This window comes from Pseudorasbora parva, chromosome 1 (assembly GCF_024679245.1).
Source record: "Pseudorasbora parva isolate DD20220531a chromosome 1, ASM2467924v1, whole genome shotgun sequence".
Classification (NCBI taxonomy): Eukaryota; Metazoa; Chordata; class Actinopteri; order Cypriniformes; family Gobionidae; genus Pseudorasbora; species Pseudorasbora parva.
The window spans coordinates 40,519,927-40,542,599 of record NC_090172.1 but is presented as its reverse complement, the minus strand read 5'-3'; the positions used below and the strand labels follow the sequence as shown (position 1 = coordinate 40,542,599).

Sequence of the window (22,673 nt, the reverse complement as noted above, 5' to 3'; positions counted from 1 at the left end):
GAGAAAAACAATTTCAAATGAGACAAGCCTCTAGGCCCCGGGATAATGCACACACGAATGCAGGCCTCTAGCCTTCTAATGTTCTTTTTTACCCATCAACTATTCATCAGCTCAAACTGTTTGTTCATCCTGTATTCTGTCTTCCTATTTGGTTACAAATATATATATATACTAAAATAGATTAGACCTTATGATTAATCATAGCACTCCTCATAATGTCCTTTAAATTTCATGTATTGCACATCGATTTTATTTTGTTACTTCTGCCATTGTGCACAATAGCTTTGCATCAAGTGAAGTGTGAGATAAAGTACAAACACACACACACACAACGCCAAGCCCAGCCTCCGTGACTGTTTGATGCTGAAGGCTTTGGCTCTAGATGCAGCCTCAAAATGTTTCTTTCTGATTTCCCCTGCATGCCCTGAGTGGCTGCTTTGTTTTAATATGCTAATTAACCCAACAGGCATGCTGGGAGTAATTTATTGAGCATTAGTCAACATTTCCCTCATTAAACTCACGGCACTCTTACATGCAGAACTTTAAAAGCTGAGAGTCTGATTAGAAAAAAAAAAACTAGGCCACTGAATCAGAATCGGGTATACAGTATATTTCTATACGCACACATCTGAAACCTGTCACCAAACTAAATAATTGAAGTCACACTTTACAGTATAATCATTTTAAATGTATTAACATTAGTCAATGCATAAGGCATTACAAACAAACAATGAACAATACTTTTAGAGCATTTATAAATCCCTTATGCTCAAAGTCCTTATTTATTTGATCAAAAATGCAGTAAAAACTAGCCTAGAAATCTAGACGCATCCTAGCAAATTTAATCTGCCCGCCAGTTTCGACGCAGCTAGTGTCACATGATCCTTCAGAAATCATTTTAATATGATTACTTTAGAAGCGCTTAAGAGACATTTCTTATTATTATCAATGTTGAAAAAAATTGCACTGCTTAATTGGTTTTATGTATTTTTGTAGGATTTTTAATGGATAGAAAGTTTAAAAGAACAGCACTTTTGATCCTTAAAATGAACCTAGGTTAATAGATTCTGTGAAAAGTATTACTTATGATACTTCATGCATTAGTCATAATGTAAAGGTAATGTTTATTTACCATGTATAAATTAATTTAGAAAAGAAAATGCAGTTTACAGAGAACTATAGCTGCCTTTAATAAAAGACTGAAACTAAGTCTGCTATTCATAAACAAAACAACAATTTATATAGAAATTTTCAGAATAATACTGGTTTATTTAACTCATAAGGCCTCGATATACTTCAAGCGAAATCGAAGAATGAACCAATGTGAGGTTATTTTGAACAAAACCAGACCAAAACGAACTTTGTTTGGAGTTTGTTTTGAGAGATCGAAACAGCCTTTCTGGAAAAATTTGCTATGGCTGGTAAACATCTTTGTAATACCATTGGTTTGTGGTGTTTACGGAGTGCCTTCTTTTAGGTGGAAATATTTTTTGCTTTATTTCTCCTGTTCAGTCCATTGAGGTCAGATGTCCTGAAAAGCTTCTTTATAGTAGAAAAAGCTGTAACCTAGTCCTGATGAAACATTTACACTTTTCATGTTTAATACGGTAAAGCTTCTTGATTTTAAGCAATCTATTGTATAAGTGCTATATGAATAAACGGGATGGGACTTTACTGGAGTGTAGAATTGCAGAACTCGTGCAAACATATCCATGTTGCTATGATGCTTTCTCATGCATCACAAAAATGCTTGCTTCTCAATTTTCTTATTGAGAGGACAGTGTCCAGCACATATTTACATATTCATCTAAACCCCGCTTTCAGCAGCGAGGGCGGAATCAGATGTACAGGTCCTTCACAAAAAATTAGCATATTGTGATAAAATTCATTATTTTCCATAATGTAATGATAAAAATTAAACTTTCATATATTTTAGATTCATTGCACACCAACTGAAATATTTCAGGTCTTTTATTGTTTTAATACTGATGATTTTGGCATACAGCTCATGAAAACCCCAAATTCATCTAAAAAAAATTGCATATTTCATCCGACCAATAAAAGAAAAGTGTTTTTAATACAAAAAAAGTAATCCTTCAAATAATTATGTTCAGTTATGCACTCAATACTTGGTCGTGAATCCTTTTGCAGAAATGACTGCTTCAATGCGGCGTGGCATGGAGGCGATCAGCCTGTGGCACTGCTGAGGTGTTATGGAGGCCCAGGATGCTTCGATAGCGGCCTTAAGCTCATCCAGAGTGTGGGGTCTTGCGTCTCTCAACTTTCTCTTCACAGTATCCCACAGATTCTCTATGGGGTTCAGGTCAGGAGAGTTGGCAGGCCAATTAAAGGGGGGGTGAAATGCTGTTTCATGCATACTGATCTTTTTACACTGTTAAAGACTTGGAATCCCATACTAAACATAGACAAAGTTTCAAAAGTTAAGGTGGACGTTTGATGGGAGTATTTCTTTGTCAAAAATACTACTTCCGGTTAGTCATAAGTTTCGGCAAGTTTTTTGAGATCATGCGTCCCCATTGACGTTAGTGGGGGCGGAATTTCCTTGTATGGGCCTTACGGACAATTCTACCGGAAGCGCGTGAGAGAGAGCGAGGGAGAGAGCGAAAGCAACAGCCTGCGCGTGAGAGAGAGCGAGGGAGAGAGCGAAAGCAACAGCCTACGCCCATCAAAGCGGGGCTTGTAGGATGCTGGACAGGTGACAATTACACATAGCACATAACAATGTCACCAAAAAAGTGGGTTTTTGGTTGCCAGACCAAGACAGTCCTGCACAGATTCGCCAAAACCCCCGCGTTAAGGCAACAGTGGATGTAATTTGCTTTTCCGGATCAGCAACTGAGTTGCGCGAATGTTTATATCTGTTCGCTGTTTCATAAACAAGGCCCAGCGCGACGCCGAATTTTCCCAATCGCCTAATGCTGAAGGATGGAGCAGTCCCAACGTTAGAAGGGTGAGTGAGACTGCTTTTAGTCACCTTACTGTCTACACAAACCACGCGTAAACACACAAACACACGTGCACAACTGCACTTCCCACATGTACACCTTCAAAGACAAAAATACGACGATATAATTCAAGTATAAATATGTAAATAACACAAGCCGCTAAGCATATTATATAGTTAGTGTATAACTTGTAACTTACCACATACAGACGTCCTGCTCTAGTCGTTTTTGCTGCTGCTCCTGTTCAACTGCAGCCTCTGGGTCTGATTCCGGATCATAGATGTATGGCTGTATCCGATTAAAAGCCATATTTTTATTTTGAATAAAGTTTTTTTCCGCTGTTAGGGATGCACTCGACTCATCACACAGCGCGCTGCTGCACACGTCATTATTTAGCTCCGCTCACACGACACGCCCCCACCCGCTCGGCTTTTTTCGGAAAGACTCGGAACAGCGCATCTTTCTTATATAATTATTAAAAAAATAAAAACTTTTCGGAGATATGCAGGATGCAATGCTACTCTATAGGTACTCAAGATTGACATGACACTGACTGAAACTGAGTGTTTCACCCCCCCTTTAAGCACAGTAATACCATGGTCAGTAAACCATTTACCAGTGGTTTTGGCACTGTGAGCAGGTCACTGACTGTGGGTACTTGACACTGGACTTCAGGCATTTTGGCATTTCCTTCTCCCCAGTCTTCCTCCAGACTCTGGCACCTTGATTTCCGAATGACATGCAAAATTTGAGCAAATTTGAGTCTAGTGCTGCTTCTCTGTAGCCCAGGTCAGGTGCTTCTGCCGCTGTTTCTTGTTCAAAAGTGGCTTGACCTGGGGCATGCGGCACCTGTAGCCCATTTCCTGCACACGCCTGTGCACGGTGGCTCTGGATGTTTCTACTCCAGACTCAGTCCACTGCTTCCGCAGGTCCCCCAAGGTCTGGAATCGGTCCTTCTCCACAATCTTCCTCAGGGTCCGGTCACCTCTTCTCGTTGTGCAGCGTTTTTTGCCACACTTTTCCCTTGCCACAGACTTCCCATTGAGGTGCCTTGATACAGAACTCTGGGAACAGCCTATTCGTTCAGAAATTTCTTTCTGTGTCCTACCCTCTCGCTTGAGGGTGTCAATGATGGCCTTCTGGACAGCAGTGAGGTCGGCAGTCTTACCCATGATTGCGGCTTTGAGTAATGAACCAGGCTGGGAGTTTTTAAAAGCCTCAGGAATCTTTTGCAGGTGTTTAGAGTTAATTAGTTGATTGAGATGATTAGGTTAATAGCTTGTTTAGAGAAACTTTTCATGATATGCTAATTTTTTTGAAATAGGAATTTGGGGTTTTCATGAGCTGTTCGCCAAAATCATCAGTATTAAAACAATAAAAGACCTGAAATATTTCAGTTGGAGTGCACTGAATCTAAAATATATGAAAGTTTAATTTTTATCATTACATTATGGAAAATAATGAACTTTATCACAATATGCTAATTGTTTTAGAAGGACCTGTGCACTCAAGCTGATGATACACAGGGCAACTTTCTGAGCAACGTTGCTGAAAGATGTTGCTGTGGGCACTTTCCCATTGAAAATGGGCAACACATTTCCCCAAGAGGATATGCAAAGAGAAATTTGTTGCCCATTCCCAATGGGAAAAAGCCCACAGCAACATCTTTCAGCAACACTGCCCGGCATCTTAACAGTATATCACTGGTCACTTATTTCAAACTTTGTTTTATCCCCAAACGAAGAACGAAAAATAACCATGCCGTGATTATATTGGGGCCTTTAGAGTTGCTTTCATGCGAGTCATTTTGTGAGTAATTTACTCAAAAGTAAGTAATTACTAATTACTAATTACCCCCCCCCCATTTTTATTTTTTTTTAAATTTAAATAAGAACAACTTCTTACATTAAAGTAAGTAAGTAGATTAAATATACTACACAACATTTATTCTACACCATGTCATACTACATGCAGACACCATAAATTGACATGTTCTGTACATGGGTGCTATGTGGTTCCTAAACTGGGAACCCTCCAGATAAATCCGAATTTTAATCCGGGTTTGTCATTCTTAAAATGGGATAATCTTGATAAATCCCTGCATGAAATCTGATTACAGGGTTGATGGGATTGAGAAATGGAGCAGGTCAGCAGGACTCTATGTAATGTAAACTGAGCAAACAAGAGTGGGATGAGCAGTTGTAGGATGAACAGCTGCCCATACACTAAGATCATGAAGGAACTGGTCTCTGCCATACCTCCAGGGCAAAGAAATGTTGAGGATTCAAGAGCTCAACATTACGTTTGTTTAACTAGTATCTGGTTTGATGGAGCAGACTCACCTGTGGATATGGAAAAGAGCCCAGCGCCAACTGCAAATGAAAGAACAAAGGGAAAGCTAACTTATAATGAAGCACAAAGGTATATACACATACACACTCACTCACAAACACCTGTATAAGCACATGAGTTTTCACATACACAACTATGACGGACAATGTCTCAATCAAATCTGCTTAACATTAACATATTAAAATACATTTCTAAATAATAAATTACATACAACTGCTACACCTAAAGGGTGATTTATTTCCAGGTATAATAATTGCAATTAATTAAAAAAAAGTATGACAGTTTACATTTATATTAAACTTTAAAGTGTTTTTTTGACCCACATTTAATATACATGTAAACTGTTATACTTTTTTAAGGACTTAAGTAGATCTTTAAATGTTTACATATTTTCATAATTCTATTGTCTTGCAAATGTGGTTAAAAAGTACTACTGAATGTACTGACAAGCATTTATGGTAAACAAAAAAAACAAAAAAAACTTGAATGTAATTTCTATTGAAACTTATGTAATATGAATAATACACTACAGTTAAAATTATAATCAAGTACTTCACACTTTACTTCCAAAAAGTATGACAAAAAATTGATAAAGATCATTTGACATTGTTTTATTCCATCTGATGCTATGGTTATTACTGTCAATTCGATTTGATCAAACATTTAAATACGGTTGTCAATCCCAGAAATATTGTATATAAGAAAGCTAGCAAAGATCACTCACTGAAACTTTCAATTATAATGCGAGGTACACAAAGCTGCACTTTTGCGAAAAGTCACGTTAAGGTTATAATCAATGAAGCCGTCTACTCTACGCTGTGCAATGAACATCTTAATGGCCTTGTGTTTATATTTTGTTGGTTATAATGAAAGGGTTCACAAGCATGTAGAATGCTGAACAAAAACTTTGGCGTTTTAAGCGGTGTTGAGCGGATTATGATTGACTTAAACACCAGCGATTGGTAACTGCGTTCAAACGTTCAACAGATATGTCTGTGATTGGCTACAAAGCTCAACTCTGCAAAACCACATAAATAGAAAGAAACCTTTGATGCTCTTCACAAAGTGCTTACACAACTCTCATGGGAGTGTTTTGAAGCAGCGGATATCAGCAGGCACTGGTACTGCAGAACAACATATATGGTCACATTAAAAGATCACCTAAATCTCTTGCAGGACAAAAATTTACTTTGGCAGCTGCCAAAATGTTTTCAATGCAGGAAAAACCCTGTACAAGAGTGCATTCAATACAATTAAGAGCACTTTTTTCACAAGGGTTTAAGGAGCAGTAAAGTTCTTAATCCTGCCTACATCCCAGCATCACAGCAGGTGTATGTACTTCGGCAGGCGTTAATCTGTGAAGACTGAAGACTACAGCATATGCTTAAGATTATCATAAAGAAGAATGTAGAAAAAGCAGCAAAAACCAAAAGCAAAGACAAACTATTTTCAAACCATACTTTGATTACAGTTATTTAGAAAATTATTCCAACTCAAACCACAGTGCATTCATTTATTAAATCAAGCATACGCATCTCAGTTCAGGAGGTGACTTCAGTTCATTAGTTAAGAAATCTGCCAACAGAACACAAAGGTACTTCATCCGTACTGCTTTAAAATGCCAGGCGCCGAGCCAAATCGATCACGTCCCTAACAACATGGTAAGGTCAGTACTAAATCATAATCAGATCAATATACTGTTCATCAACTAATGATAATGTCAATCCATATGACCCTTGATATTTCCCTCCCTAAACATCTCACTGATAATATCTAACAGTGTTGATAAATGCAATCAAGGAATTAACTCGAGGGATATAATAACAATTCATCACAGCCAATGAGAACCGCTGACAATTACAAAATGGGAATCAATAAAGCCAATGAAAACTACCAGCACGGCATTCTCAGTACACAAGTCAAACCACCATACTAAAATCTAATCCACTCATACGTACATTTCATGCAGCTTAGTTTCTGCTTAGAAAAACATCCATTACAAAAAAAATTCATTACACTCATACACCTCTCCTTTCTTCTTTTTTAGGAACACACACACACACACACACACCTCTGAAGTAGAGAACACAGCACTCTAATTACTGAACGTTCTGCTGGCTGAGTGATTGATAGCGTTTTGCCACACTGACTCCACATCTTTCAGTTACACACACACTCATTTCTTTAAGGTTTCACAATACACACACACACACCTTTCTTAATAAACACCCATAGTATTTATTAATTCTCTTTAATATAATGAAACCACAAATACGCGCACAAAAAAAAAAAAACAATCTCATTCCTTACTCTAGGCTGTCATGGGAATTCAAGGGGAGATGGTCCAAAAGGATCGCAGAACATAAGAGTGTGTGTGTGTGTGTGTGTGTGTGTGTGTGTGTGTGTGTGTGTGTGTGTGTGTGTGTAGCAGTCAGTGGGAGATCTTGAGTGTGATCCATGCATAGCTGTAGGCCAACATCTGTTTGGACAGGCTGCCTGCAGGGACCATCAACAGCACTCAGCAGAAACACTAAGACACCAGTCCACTCGAACTATGAATGGTGGGCCATATGTATATGGAAAGGGGTGGGCGATATGACTAAAAACTTAAAAATCATCATATGAGCAATTTTATTTCACAATAACAATATATAGTTAGTACGGAAAGTATTCAGACACCCTTACATTTTTCATTCTTTGTTATATTGCAACCATTTGCTAAAATCATTTAAGTTCTTTTTGTATTATTATTATTAATGTACACATACACCCTATGTTGACAGAAAAACACAGAATTGTTGACATTTTTGCAGATTTATTAAAAAAGAAAAACTTATATATCACATGGTCCTAAGTATTCAGACCCTTTGCGCAGTATTCAATAGAAGCACCCTTTTGATCTAATACAGCCATGATTCTTTTGGGAAAAGATGCAACAAGTCTTTCACACCTGGATTTGGGGATCCTCTGCCATTCCTACATGCAGATCCTTTCCAGTTCTGTCAGGTTGGATGGTAAATGTTGGTGGACAGCCATTTTATGGTCTCTCCAGAGATGCTCAATTGGGTTTAAGTCAGGGCTCTGGCTGGGCCATTCAAGAACAGTCACAGAGTTGTTGTGAAGCCACTCCTTCGTTGTTTTAGCAGTGCTTAGGGTCATTGTCTTGTTGGAAGGTGAACCTTCGACCCAGTCCAGTCAGAGGTCTTGAGCACTCTGGCGAAGGATATCCTTGTACTTAGCCGCATACATCTTCCCCTTGATTGCAACCAGTCGTCCTGTCCCTGCAGCTGAAAAACACCCCCACGGCATGATGCTGCCACCACCATGCTTCACTGTTAGGACTGTATTGGACAGGCGACAAGCAGTGCCTGGTTTTCTCCACACATACTGCTGAGAATTAAGGCCAAAAAGTTCTATCTTGGTCTCATCAGACCAGAGAATCTTATTTCTCACCATCTTGGGAGTCCTTCAGGTGTTTTTTAGCAAACCCAATGCAGGCTTTCATGTGTCTCGCACTGAGGCGAGGCTTCTTTCAGGCCATTCTGCAATAAAGCCCCGACTGGTGGACTGCAGTGATGGTTGACTTTCTACAACTTTCTCCCATCTCCCGTCTGCATCTCTGGAGCTCGGCCACAGTGATCTTTGGGTTCTTCTTTACTTCTCTCACCTCAGTTTGGCCGGATGGCCAGCTCTAGGAAGGGTTCTGGTCGTCCCAAATGTCTTCCATTTAAGGATTATGGAAGCCATTGTGCTAAAGATTTTTTTTGTAATCATGGCCAGATTTGAGGCTGTGCCTTACCACAATTCTGTCTCTGAGCTCTTCAGGCAGTTCCTTTCACCTCATGATTCTCATTTATTCTGACATCCACTGAGAGCAGTAAGGTATTATGTATGTGTGTGGCTTTCCTAAACAAGTCCAATCAATATATTTAAAAACAGCTGGACTGAAGTCCAGATGAAGATGTAGAACCATCTCAAGGAAGATCAGAAGAAATGGACAGCACCTGAGTTAAATATATTAACTTATATGATTTTAGCAAATGGCTGCAATATAACAAAGAGTTTAATTTAAGGGGGTCTGAATACTTTCTGTACCCTCTGTATATCATAGTTATAATTTTGCTTTAAATAAAGTTATATAAACATTTCTGATATTGAAATTTTATAATTATTGGCACTATTTTCAATATCTCAAAAAAAAACCTGAATAATAGCCTAAGTAAAAAACTAACTTTTCGCCATAACTTGCGAGCCCAATTAGGCAGCAAAAAGAACTCAATTACAGTTAAGTTCAGTACTTACATGCTTTATGAGCAGCAGCTTTATGTTCACGCATCTCTCAGACAGTGTTTAGAAACAATCTCTCTGTGCCCGCATGTAGTGAAATGTTGACTTTCTCTGCTTCTTCAATGGTTTAAAATCACTTGTTTTTAAAAGGCAATGCTTAAAAATGCATTCAAATTATAAGCTTTCGTGACCACACAGCACAGCAACATCACGTGAGCATAAACCGCAATAAAGATAACAGTCTCTACCAGTTGACAAATTTCTACCGGTATAATCACCCAACCCTATATAAAAGCATACATTAAGAAATTATTATATGACTGTTTTACCTCCATGAAAGAGATCCCTACGCTCCACACATCTGAGTGAATACCATACTGTTCCCCAGATATCCGCTCTGGCTATAGAAGCAAAGACACATAAAGGATCATTATAATGCAGCTTACAATGACACATTTAATTGTGCTTGGAGTATATCTGGTACTGAAGGTCACACACATTCATAGCATTTATGCAGTCACAGTGTTTCTTGGATGAGCTATTTAACAAGCTCTGTTGTTTATATGTGTGTGTGCATGTGAGTAAATTGTACTTCTGGAAGCATTTGATTTTTCTGCAAAAGGCATTTGATTGTGTGCATTATATACAGACACTTGACTGACAGCCTTTACAAACAAAAAATATTTGTGTGACTATAGAAAAGAAAGACCTATGCGTTCCCTACTCCAGTAAGTAGAAACACTGTCTGAAAAGAAACAGAAATGAACGCTACTTACCGCCATGTATGCATTAGTTCCGACATATGTTTTAGCAATGGAGTTCACTAACTGTGGAAGAAAGCAGGAGAAATATTGGTTACATTTTATTTTAAGATGTCCTTGTTACAGTGTAATTATACATTTAAGTACTGAGTGATGTTAATTAAAAACATGTACTTAGGGTTAAGATTAGGGTTTGGTAGGGTTAGTGGCATGTAATTATGCAAAATTGGTCAATCATTACAATTTAGTCAACCAAACATTTAAATAAAGCTGTCAGTCTCGAAACTTTGCATTGTGTACTTGCCAGCATTATAAATAATAATAATGAAAAATAATGAAATTAAATATTTTGATTGGATAATATACAGATAGTGAGCTAATAGAAATCCTTTTATAATCACTGAAGCTGTCAATCACTTAGTATGAGCATTCTTCTGATAAGAAGATATGTTAAAGAAGTGGTAAACACATTCTTTTCAAGGCTTGATTGTGTTTGTGGGGTGCACTGTAACATGTTCATGCTTCATTTTTTAAAAATTGCATTATTTTTCATATATGTTACCTTTATTTTACACTGCTCTGTCCCTCCTTGTAAAAACGGTTTGATGGTTTCGGGCCCAGTGTGTTGTGATTCGCTAACCAACTAATGCACGTTTCTCGGAAACCCCTTAACTTTAGCGGTAGTCTGTAAAGACTGCGGATCTATAGTGATTACTACTGAATGGCACCTTTTATATTTTTAGAACGCTTATAGCCAAATATCTGTCGCAAGAACTATTAACCCAAAATGTTAAAATGTGCATCACAGAGAGCGAGATTTGGGTAGTTAATAATTATGAGGGGCCTAGTTAATTTTTTTTAAAACAATTTATCCCTAACTTTATAACAACAACAAATTTGGGGAAAAAAGTGTTTTAACCAATTGTGACCCCGTCTGTGAAACCCCGGCTAAAGTCGCAAAATTTAATTATGAGATAATGATCGTCAATTGATCGTCACTTTAAAGTGCCATAGCCATAAAAATGACGAAAATAGGTAATTTGTGTTTATTCTTGTAAATGATCAATTACATTAAGGGATTTGAGATATAATAATCAATTTTTAATTCAGAACATTATAAATACTGAAATTAGTGATTTTATTGACACTACACTTTATACTTTTGCACACAAAAAAATACCAGATGCGGGCTCCCTAAACATCGATTTTAATCATCTCAGGGGGTTTTCATCACAACAAACTGATTTGTATGATAGATCGGTTCAGGAACTTCTTTTACCATTAGGAAGAGAAAGACATTAATATAAATTGGCACGAGTGGCAATCAGGTCATCGCGACTTAAGCCGGGTTCAGATGTCTGGCGAGATATTTTTGTGTCATCGCCAATATTTTAATATTTTCTTCTTTGTTTTGTAGCTCAACACTGTGCCTATAATAATCATCTTAATTTAAGGTCATATTAGGCCTGCTATGTGTCAATATAAAACATTTTTTGGATGGTGGTGCATCAGATTAATGCAGTGTTTCCCAACCGGGGTGCGCGGGGTGCCGTATAAAAGGTTTCAGCACGCACTTGCTTCTCACATCTGATGACGCATCTTTAATATGGGTTGTAACTTGAAAATAATGCGTTATATATGTTTCTGTCGATGGATACACGTGCTGGCTCCTCGGTGATACATTACAACAGCAAAGAACAGGACAGGAATCACTCACTGCTATTGATTGAATAGCTTTTGTAAGTTTAATAAGGATTAATATTTAATTTAAACAGTTAAATATGCAGTAATTTTTCATTTGATTACTTAATTCAGGTTCTCTACCTAAAAACTAATGTTAGACCTACCTGAAAAGCCCGAAAAGCATTATTTTATTAGAAGCCTTCGCTCAATAGTTGTAGTTTTATTTGTGCTGCTGCTTGTATTTAAGTTATTTGTTCTTTTCTTTATTTTTATTTTTATTTGACAGTAGTCCTTTGTTCCATGAACATAGCAAATCCCGAACCATACAGAAACCGTGAACCTGAAACTGAACATAAAACCTTGATATAAACCGAATCGTAAGCAATCTGTACCGTTACACCCCTAGCGTAACGTATGCGAGGCGGTGCCACAAAATTGAGAACATTTTCAAAGGGCGCCATGACTGAAAAAAGGTTGGGAAACACTGGATTAATGAATTAAGTTATCTAGGCTATTTGACATGGCAGCACTTAAAACGTGAGCAGGAACAGAAAATAGCTGATTGCTTTAACAGCTTTTCCGATATTAATCTCGGTGGAATTACCCCGAATAATGATATAACCGGGTTTATTGAAGAAAGTGCAGGTTTGGAACAACATGAGGGTAAATAAATGATGACAGAATTTTTATTTTTGGGTAAACTATCCGCTTCTTTATTTTTACTCCAGTACTGTACTTAATGTAGCCCTGTAAAATAATTTGAGTTAGAGATTTTCTACTGAAATGTAATATATTACTTAATTAATATATTAATGACTTTTTCCATGGATATTTAATTTTATTAATAAAGTTATATAAATAATTTCAATTCATTGATTTGGTAATTGTTGCTACATTCAAGCTCCTGTACCCCCAATTTGTTTGAATGCTTTTGTGCTTTTTGGACATACGCATCATAATAAATAGGCCTGTTTTATAAAACTTTAAGAATTTTCCCATAAATATGTCATATATCACTGAAAATGGGAGAATCTTAGATTCAATGTGGTATATGGCTCATATTCAGGATAATTATGCATCAAATGTGCTGCAGTTTTAAAAATAAGCTTGTGTTTACATTGGAATTTCTCAAAAACATGATTTTCTGAGCCTGAAATTCAGCAAATTTTTAACATAGCCATACTCAGTTCATATTAGAGATATCAAGGTTATATTTTAACAGAATGTTCTTTACATTATGTAGGATGATTTTATGTAGAAAACAGTAAATCACAAAAAAATGACTTTAGCTGGGTTTTCACAGACAGGGTCACAATTCTTACATACCCTACATTTAAATAATGAAACACAATTATTTACAGTGTTTACAAATCTAGATTCATGTTAATTATTAAACAAAAATGTTTGTTTATAATACATTAACATAAATAAATACTTGAGTCTTGAACTGTATTAGTACACCCAGAAATTAACGGTAACCTACATTAAAGGTGCAGTGTGTAGTATTTATGAGGATCTATTGATAGAAATGCAATATAATATACATAAATATGCTTTCAGTGATGTCTAAAGATCTTACATAAACAACCGTTATGTTTTTATCACCTTAGAATGAGCCATCTCTATCTACATACACCGCGGGTCACCTTACAGTGAAGTCGCCATTTTGCGCCGTCATGTTTCTACAGTAGCCCTAAACGGACAAACTGCTCTACACAGCGCTAGATACTGTCTGCTGTCTCAGACGACATCTTTGTCTTGTGTCGGCCACCATAGCTTCTCTATTTGCTTCGAAAAAGAGGGGTGGGCGGTTGCAATTCACAAAAATGTACAGAGTGCATCTTTAATAAATGCTGTAAAAGTCGTACAACAAAAATGCATTGTTGGTTATGTTCATGATAATTACCGTAATTCCTCAAATAAAGACCGGGGACTTTATTTACCTGAACTGCTGATGGGAGCCGGCTTTTATTTGAAGCAGGCTTTTATTTGGGGCAGGCATGTATTTCTAATTCCATCTATTTGATGGAAATTGAATTGCTTTAAAGGGATAGTTCACTTTAAAATGAAAATTCTGGCATCCTTTACTCACCCTCAAGTTGTTTCAGACCTTTATGAATTTCTTTCTTCAGCTGAACACAAGGGAAAATATTTTGAAGAATGTCAGTAACCAAACAGTTAACTGGACCCATTGACTTCCATAGTAGGAAAAAAATACTATGGAAGTCAATGGCTCCAGTTAACTGTTTGGTTACTGACATTCTTCAAAATATCTTCCCTTGTGTTCAGATGAAGAAAGACATTCATACAGGTTTGAAACAACTTGAAGGTGAGTAAAGGATGACAGAATTTTCATTTTAAAGTGAACTATCCCTTTAAATAAACCGTTTTAAATTTAAAGTGATCGTTCCAGTGGACAAATATAGATTTTTTTCAGAAACATTTGCAAAAATATCACCATACAACAACAGCCAGAAAGGCGACAAAGCAATTCGGGTCAGAATTACGGTAGCCTAATCGGTAAACACAATTGAATCTGTTTGAAAAATGTAAAATGTTTATTCCTAATTTCTATAGCCTATACCGGTAATAGATTAACTTATATCAATAAATTGAACTGTATTGTAAAGTGTTATCTTCAAAACTACCTAACAAACGGATTCCTGTTACTCATCCTAATAGCTGATGGAGATCTCAGCAGTGACAGTATTGGATATCTAGACTAGTACATCACTCTCACTCTCACACACGCACGCACGCACGCACGCACGCACGCACGCACGCACGCACACATAAGCCATAAGCTAAAGAACACAGTAAGAGGAACTGATTTAAATCTACTGAAAAGAACATGTTATTGTGAAGTGTTATTGAAATGCCAGCCTGGTTTAATTTTAGTTTGTACTCTCACAGGGGAGAGACAGTGAGATACGGGCACAATGGCACATGTCAGCAATGACAGGACAAACATAATGAGAGTGTTCCCCCGCGGCCTGACGTGAGTCGGTGTGCGTGTGTGTGTAAGTGAATAAGAGAGACATAGGTTTACTATACAGTGTCATGGTCTGAACGGGCACAGAGGAGAACGCACACGCACACCTCATCCAGGGGTCAGCTTCCACTACAATCTCTTCGGGGAACATGGGTATGAATATTAATTAAAAAAGGGCTGTTTGGAGTGATTGGGCCCCTTTGTTGGGCTCCTGAGTGTATTAGAGGCGGAGAGACTGATGCTGACTTTCTCAGTCTGAGCTATTGTCTCCAGCCACGCGCACACGCCGTCACTCACATGCACTGAATATCTGTTCAATGTGGTAATTAGAAAGAGCGAGAAGTGAGAAGTGAGGAGCAATCTAGGGGGTATCTGGGGGTTAGGGAGCAAAGGCACGAAGTCCCTGGAGGAATGAGACGAAGAAGAGAACAGAGACATGGAGACTGAAGGGACAACGGCTGTGCTCACAACAAACACAGAGATACACAACATGAGGAGCACTTGTGTGAGTATACACATTCATGCAAACAAACGCAAACAAATCACAAGATATAAATTGAACCATACTTGCGTGCTAACTCCAAAGTCACACAGCTTGACCTGACCCCGTGTGTTAACCAGCATGTTGGAGGGTTTCACATCTGTGCAGAGAAACAATGCATTATGTCAGCATCAAATACCACTTTGACTAGATTACTTCTCCAGGTTAATCAGGTAGAGTTTAACTTTTAATGTAAATGTAAGCAATACTCTTTGCATTAAGTACAAACTAACAATCATTTTATTAATAGTTAACTTGTTAGTTTGTCGAAGGAAAGAATTACATTGGACTGTGATGCTATGCTTGTCATTTCTGTCTGTTCAGAAAATAAAAAATGAATAAACAACAAATGTATTGCACATTATTGTCTCACACAATGCATAAAAACAAATCTGACTCTATATATGTCTTTTTATAAATACTTGATTTCTGTAATATGATTACATAATTTACTCCAAATCCAAGTCATTCCTACTCAACATGTCTGTTTTCACATATACTACCGGTCAAAAGTTTGGATTCAGTAGGATTTTTAGGGGTTCAAGCACGAAGTGCTGAAACCCTATTGTAATTGTACTGATTTTTATTATTATTATTATTATTCTCCGCTAAAACGCATCGTGCAGCCCAAACCGTAAAGCGTGGAACTTTGAAACTTTGTCAGATGGTAGTCCTCAATTTGGGGAGAACCTCAGAAAGTATGACCCCGATTGGCCAATAGGTGGCGCTACAGCAACCAAATGCGCAAAAAGGGTCATAACTCCTAAACCCTTTGGTCCACAATCAAGTGTCTTATATCATTGGAAAGCTGAGTCCTTGGCGAACAAAACGTATATCTCCGATTTCATTTCCGTCATGAAAATTTTTCCGCCATTTTGAATTTTGTCGAAAAACTACTTTTGCGAACTAGTCCCTGGTTTTTTGACCGATTGAAACCAAACCAGTGGCAAAATGTTCTCTGTAGTCTGAATATCAATATTCATTGAGAAAAAGTTGAAATTTCGATTCACGCTTGCTAAGGGGTGGAAAAAGAATGTTGTGGGCGGAGCCTATTTTACTAAAAAGGCTATAACTCAAGAAGGAAATGAGATATCTTCACCAAACTTGGTAGACATGTGTATGGGCTCATTCTTTGGTCTCGATAAAAAAATCGCGACGATTGACCACTTGGTGGCGCTATAATGTTAAAAAAACATGAAAAGGGCTATAACCACGTGACCACTAGTCCGATTGACTTGAAAATTGGTAGGCAGTGTCTTGGTCCAAGGCACCATGTATGTCTATGAGGACATTGGTGTATCTAAAAAAACATGGCCGCCATCAGCCAATGAAGTTTGAGCACCTATTAGATGGGGTTAACAGAGGTCGATCGGAACGAAACTCGGTGGGCATGTTTGACTCATGGTCCTAGAGGTCTGTAAGAATTTTGAAAGAAATCGGCCACTAGTTGGCGCTAACTCAAAAGGGAAGCTCAAAAATTCACGAAAATTGTTGGGTATATGTGGCATAACATGCTGACGAAGCATGCAAAGTTTTAAAGAGATTGGACTATAGGTGGCGCTATAACTGTTAAAAAGCTATAAGAACCATGCATTTCCTATGTTAAATTGCCTATATTGACTGTAAATGGACTTTTCCATCTATTATTTTAGTGTTTAAAATCTTGCTAAATAAAACTTAATGACTTTAATGCCTATGTGCTTAAAAGGCCTTAAAGGCTTGAACCCCGCTAAATGCTGCTTGCAGCTTTAATTTTTATTGTTTTCTGAGTCGCTTATGGGGGGGTTTGAGTCTCTTATGTGCACCAAGACTACAGGCTTGATTAAAAGTAACAGCAAAACTGTAACCTTGCATAATATTATTACAATTTAAAATAACCATTTTCTATTTGAATATATTTTTGAAACGTCATTTATTTTTGTGATGGCAGTTATTTTTTTTTAGCAACTATTCAACCTTCAGAAATCATTCTAATATAATGATTTGGTGTTTGAGAATCATTTCTCATTATCAATGTTGAACGAAGATGTGTTAACTTTTTAACATTTTTATTTGATGACTAGAAAGTTCAAAAGCAGTTATTTGAGATGAAAACCTTTTGTAACTTTAATTAATTGAATCAATATAATGCGCCCTTGCTGAATAAAATTATTAACTTTTAAACTGTGTAATTAATTTACTGCTAAATACACATGCATAAATGAAAAATGAAGTAATTATGATTATATTAAATTATTATTATTTCAAATGTTTTACAAGTTTACAAGCTTTCTCACCTCTGTGTAAAATCTTCAGGCTCCAGAGGTATGTTAATCCTTTTACCACCTATTGACACACACACAAACACCCATGCTCAATGAAAACAAACTCAGAAGAGACTCGGTGTGAGTGTCTATGTCTGCTCTCTGTAGAGGATAGAGTTGTAAATTATCTAAACAGTGGCATATCTTTGATTATTGTGAGAAAGCGTGAGGGAGAGGGTAATGAGGGTCAGAACCGGGAGTAAATGACAATTCAGCACTAATAAAGTGTTACAAAGAAAAAACACATATATACAGGGGCAGCGTGGGCCTATAGGCGAACTAGGCAGCGGCCTAGGGAATTACTGCACTTCAAGTTATCCCCCCATTAGTTATTCTAAATCTAAGTTAACTTTCCTTCATTCTACCTAGTTGTGTCACTCCCACCCCACCCACTTTTACAGGAGCATCTGCAATAAACAAAAATGAATAAAACTATCTAGACTAAAGATGATGACTTTTACTACTGGTGCCTAATGTTTTTAAAAACCTGACTTGTGCTAAACAAAATCTCCAGTCTTTCACATGCATTTCAAAAGATTGTGTTTAATTGTGAGTGTGAAGTGGAGGGCAGCACAACAATCTTTTGCCTAGAGCGGCAGATGAGCTTGTGCCGGCCCTGCACATACACATAGGAGTCTGAGCTGTAACGCATGCCTGGATATGCCAAAATCTCCCAGTTTTCAAAATTCTCTGATATGCTTAATCGACAAAAGTTTTAAGACTTGAAAGGACTTACTGCAACAGCAATCCTGCCCAAAACATGTTCTGGGATCCTCCAGTAGACATCCAGAGAACCTCCTATTTCAAACACAAATAATTCAATTCAATTTGTTGAGAAGAGAGAACTCTTCCTGTGCAAATGTTGCCTCCCAGATTACTGACAATGCCAAAACAGATGAGACTCACCATCCATAAACTCTGTGCATATTGATATTCTGTTCTCCACAAAGAAAGCACTGTAGAACTTTATGATGTATGGAGAATCACACTGTAAACAGACAATCAAATATATCAGAACTATCACAAATTATCTCACTAAAATGATCACTAAGTTTATCCCAAATGTTCAAATGATGCTGACCAAAGCTGCATTTATCTGATCAAAAGCACAAAACAGTACCACTGTGAATTATTATTGCAATTTAAAACAACTAGTTTCTGTTCTAATATATATTGAACAAACATTTATTATTATTATTATGAATGTTGAAAACAGCTGCTTAATTTTTTTGTGGAAACTGTTATACATTTTTAGGATTCTTTGATGAAGAAAATTCAAAAGAACAGCGTTTATTTGAAGTAAGCCTTTTCTGTCACTTGTGATCAATTGAATGTGTCCCAGCTGAATAAAAGTATTAATGTCTTTAAAAAAAATCTTGACCCCAAATGTTTGAATAGTAGTGTATGCACATTTATAGAATGAGGAATCTGTGCTAGTTTATGACAATATAGTGTTATAAACATTTCTTTATGATTATGACAAGAGCATTTATTTATACTTTTACAACCTTCTGCAGAGACACTGAAGCTCAAGTCACCATTTGCTAGTCTTTTTTTTTTTTACATGAAATGCAAAAAAAATATATAATATAATATAATTAATATAATATAATAATTAATATAATTAATTAATATAATATAATATAATATAATATAATATACACACATACATACACAAAGGTGCTGGTCATATAATTAGAATATAATCAAAAAAGTTGATTTTTTTCACTAATTCCATTCAAAAAGTGAAACTTGTATATATTTTCATTCCTTACACACAGACTGATGTAGTTCAAATGTTTATTTCTTTTAATTTTGATGATTATAACTGACAACTAAGGAAAATTCCAAACTCAGTCTCTCAGAAAAAAAGAATATTCCCTAAGACCAATACAAATAAATTATTTTAGAAATATTGGCCAGGTTAAAAGTATGAACATGAAAAGTAAGTGCATGTACAGCACTCAATATTTAGTTGAGGCTCCTTTTGCCTGAATTACTGCAGCAATGCGGCGTGGCATGGAGTCGATCAGTCTGTGACCCTGCTCAGGTGTTATGAGAGCCCAGGTTGCTCTGATAGTGGCCTTCAGCTCTTCTGCATTGTTGGGTCTGGCATATTGAATCTTCCTCTTAACAAGGCCAGGCAAGTTTGCTGGCCAATTAAGAACAGGGATACCATGGTCCTTAAACCATGTATTGGTTGCTTTGGTGCTGTGTGCAGGTGCCAAGTCCTGTTGGAAAATGAAATCTGCATCTCCATAAAGTTGGTCAGCAGCAGGAAGCCTGAAGTGCTCTAAAACTTCCTGGTAAATGGCTGCGTTGACCTTGGACCTCAGAAAACACAGTGGACCAACACCAGCAGATGACATGGCACCCCAGACCATCACTGACTGTGGAAACTTTACACTGGACCTCAAGCAACCTCTAGGACCCTAATTTCTAAAGGAAATGCAAAATTAACTTTCATCAGAGAACATGACTTTGGACCACTCAGCAGCAGTTCAGTCCTTTTTGTCTTTAGCCCAGGTGACACGCTTCTGATGCCGTTTGTTGTTCAAGAGTGGCTTGACACAAGTAATGCGACAGCTGAAACCCATGTCTTGCACAGTTCTGTGCGTAGTGGTTCTTGAAGCACTGACTCCAGCTGCAGTCCACTCTGTGAATCTCCCCCACATTTTTGAATGGGTTTTGTTTCACAATCCTCTCCAGGTTACACTATTTTTCAACCATATATTTTCCTTCCCTTTGCCTCTCAATTAATAAACTTGGACACAGAGCTCTATGGAATTAGTGACATAAATCAACCTTTTTTAATGACCAGCAGCTATATACCTATATATACAGTGCCTTGCGAAAGTATTCGGCCCCCTTGAACTTTGTGACCTCTTGCCACATTTCAGGGTTCAAACATAAAGATATGAAACTGTAATTTTCTGTGAAGAATCAACAACAAGTGGAACACAATCATGAAGGGGAACGAAATTTATTGGAAATTTCAAACTTTTTTTAACAAATCAAAAACTGAAAAATTGGGCGTGCAAAAATATTCGGCCCCCTTAAGTTAATACTTTGTAGCGCCACTGTAATAAAGTTTGTGGATGGAAGGAAGGAGGCGGGAACCGGCGAACGTTCAAACACTTTTTAATTCAAAATAAATAAACAAAACGAAAGTAAAACCGCCACAAAATAAAACATGGGCAGCCCCTCACGGATGACTGCCCACTAACACAATCACACGTAAAACAGAACTCAACATAAACTCCAGGCCTGGTCCTCTCTCGTCTTCCGCTGCCTTCGTTCCTCCTTTTATGCTCCCGTCCTTTGGCCGCGAGACGAGACCGGTGTGTCACGCAGCTGGTAATCATTACCACTCGTCACCGGCCGCTCTCGCGGTCCCTCGCCACGCTGCTTGCCACACCACATACCCCCATCGCCCCTCGCAGGCCGGGGGGCACTCCCGAGACTGCGCTCTACCAACTCCCCCCCCCCTCTCCCGGGGGGCGCGATCACGGCGGCCGCGGCACCTGGGGGTAAGGACAGAGAGGCGAGAGAAATGGAGACGGGATCACGGAGCTACAGAACGAGAGAGGGGAGAGAGGTAAAAAGAGAAAGAAAGAAAAAATCTGGTCCGGTTCCCCGACACACTGCCGCTCGGTCCTCACCAGCCGAGAGGCTCTTCCTCGCGGTGCTATGCGATGGTGCTGGATGCCCGGTGGACGGCCCGATCCTCCTCCGCCCCCTGGCGGCAGGCGGTGGCTCCTCCGATTGAGGGCAGTCGGCAGCAAGCTCCGCGTTCCCTGCTCCTCCCCACTCTGGCGGACGGCAGCAGGCTCCGGCAACTCCTCTGCTCCCTCCAGGACGGCCACCACCCCACCTCGACCCAGGGGCACGGCAGCTCTCCGTCCCACCGGTCTTCACTGCTCCAGCACCACCGCCTCGGGCAGTCACTCGCGGTCTTTCATCATCCACGCTGCCCAAACTCCTCAGCACCGCGATCCCCCTCAGCAGCGAGGGCTCTCCGACAGCGCGTCCCTCCTTCCTCCCGGGTTTCGGCACCAATGTAACAGTTCAGAGTGGGGTGAGGAAGAAGACAAGGGGTCGGCGTGTCTGGGACTCGTGAGTAACTTTTATTATTCTCTCGGTCAACAAAACAGGGTGCACATCGCGCCCAAAACATAAATCATAAAGCAAGCTCGTTTCCTAGATCAATCGTCGGTTTTAGCAGTGCCTCTCTGCGTCAGCGTCCACGAGTCACAGAGCCGTAGTGGTTCTCTCTCTCTTTGCTCCTCCTTTCCTTCAGGCTTTTATCCTGTCTCTCCACGCCAATTACTGAAACAAGAAACAGGTGTACGTCATTTGTACTTGACCTACTTACGTGCTGCCCGTCCCCTGAGTCTCTCTCCTGTCACAGACTTCGCTAAACCACGCCCCCCTCGCCACAGCCACCTTTTTCTGCGATTACAGCTGTAAGCCGCTTGGGGTGTCTCTATCAGTTTTGCACATCGAGAGACTGAAATTTTTGCCCATTCCTCCTTGCAGAACAGCTCGAGCTCAGTGAGGTTGGATGGAGAGCGTTTGTAAACAGCAGTTTTCAGTTCTTTCCACAGATTCTCGATTGGATTCAGGGCTGGACTTTGACTTGGCCATTCTAACACCTGGATATGTTTATTTTTCAACCATTCCATTGTAGATTTTGCTTTATGTTTTGGATCATTGTCTTGTTGGAAGACAAATCTCCATCCCAGTCTCAGGTCTTTTGCAGACTCCATCAGGTTCTCTTCCAGAATG

At 38.6% G+C, this 22,673-nt stretch overlaps 1 protein-coding gene across 2 annotated transcripts in view; it reads right to left on the bottom strand.

Annotated features, from left to right (window-relative positions):
• The window catches only part of map2k5 (mitogen-activated protein kinase kinase 5), a 73,880-nt gene that overhangs the window by 25,519 nt on the left and 25,688 nt on the right, over positions 1-22,673 (bottom strand). For both annotated transcript variants that reach the window (XM_067440462.1, XM_067440472.1), the window contains exons 11-17: positions 18,792-18,873; positions 18,622-18,683; positions 17,859-17,907; positions 15,609-15,682; positions 10,382-10,432; positions 9,935-10,006; positions 5,309-5,338 (exon numbers count right to left, since the gene is read on the bottom strand). In XM_067440462.1, the coding sequence (XP_067296563.1) occupies positions 5,309-5,338; positions 9,935-10,006; positions 10,382-10,432; positions 15,609-15,682; positions 17,859-17,907; positions 18,622-18,683; positions 18,792-18,873 (420 nt within the window). The remainder of the gene's footprint in view (positions 1-5,308; positions 5,339-9,934; positions 10,007-10,381; positions 10,433-15,608; positions 15,683-17,858; positions 17,908-18,621; positions 18,684-18,791; positions 18,874-22,673) is intronic.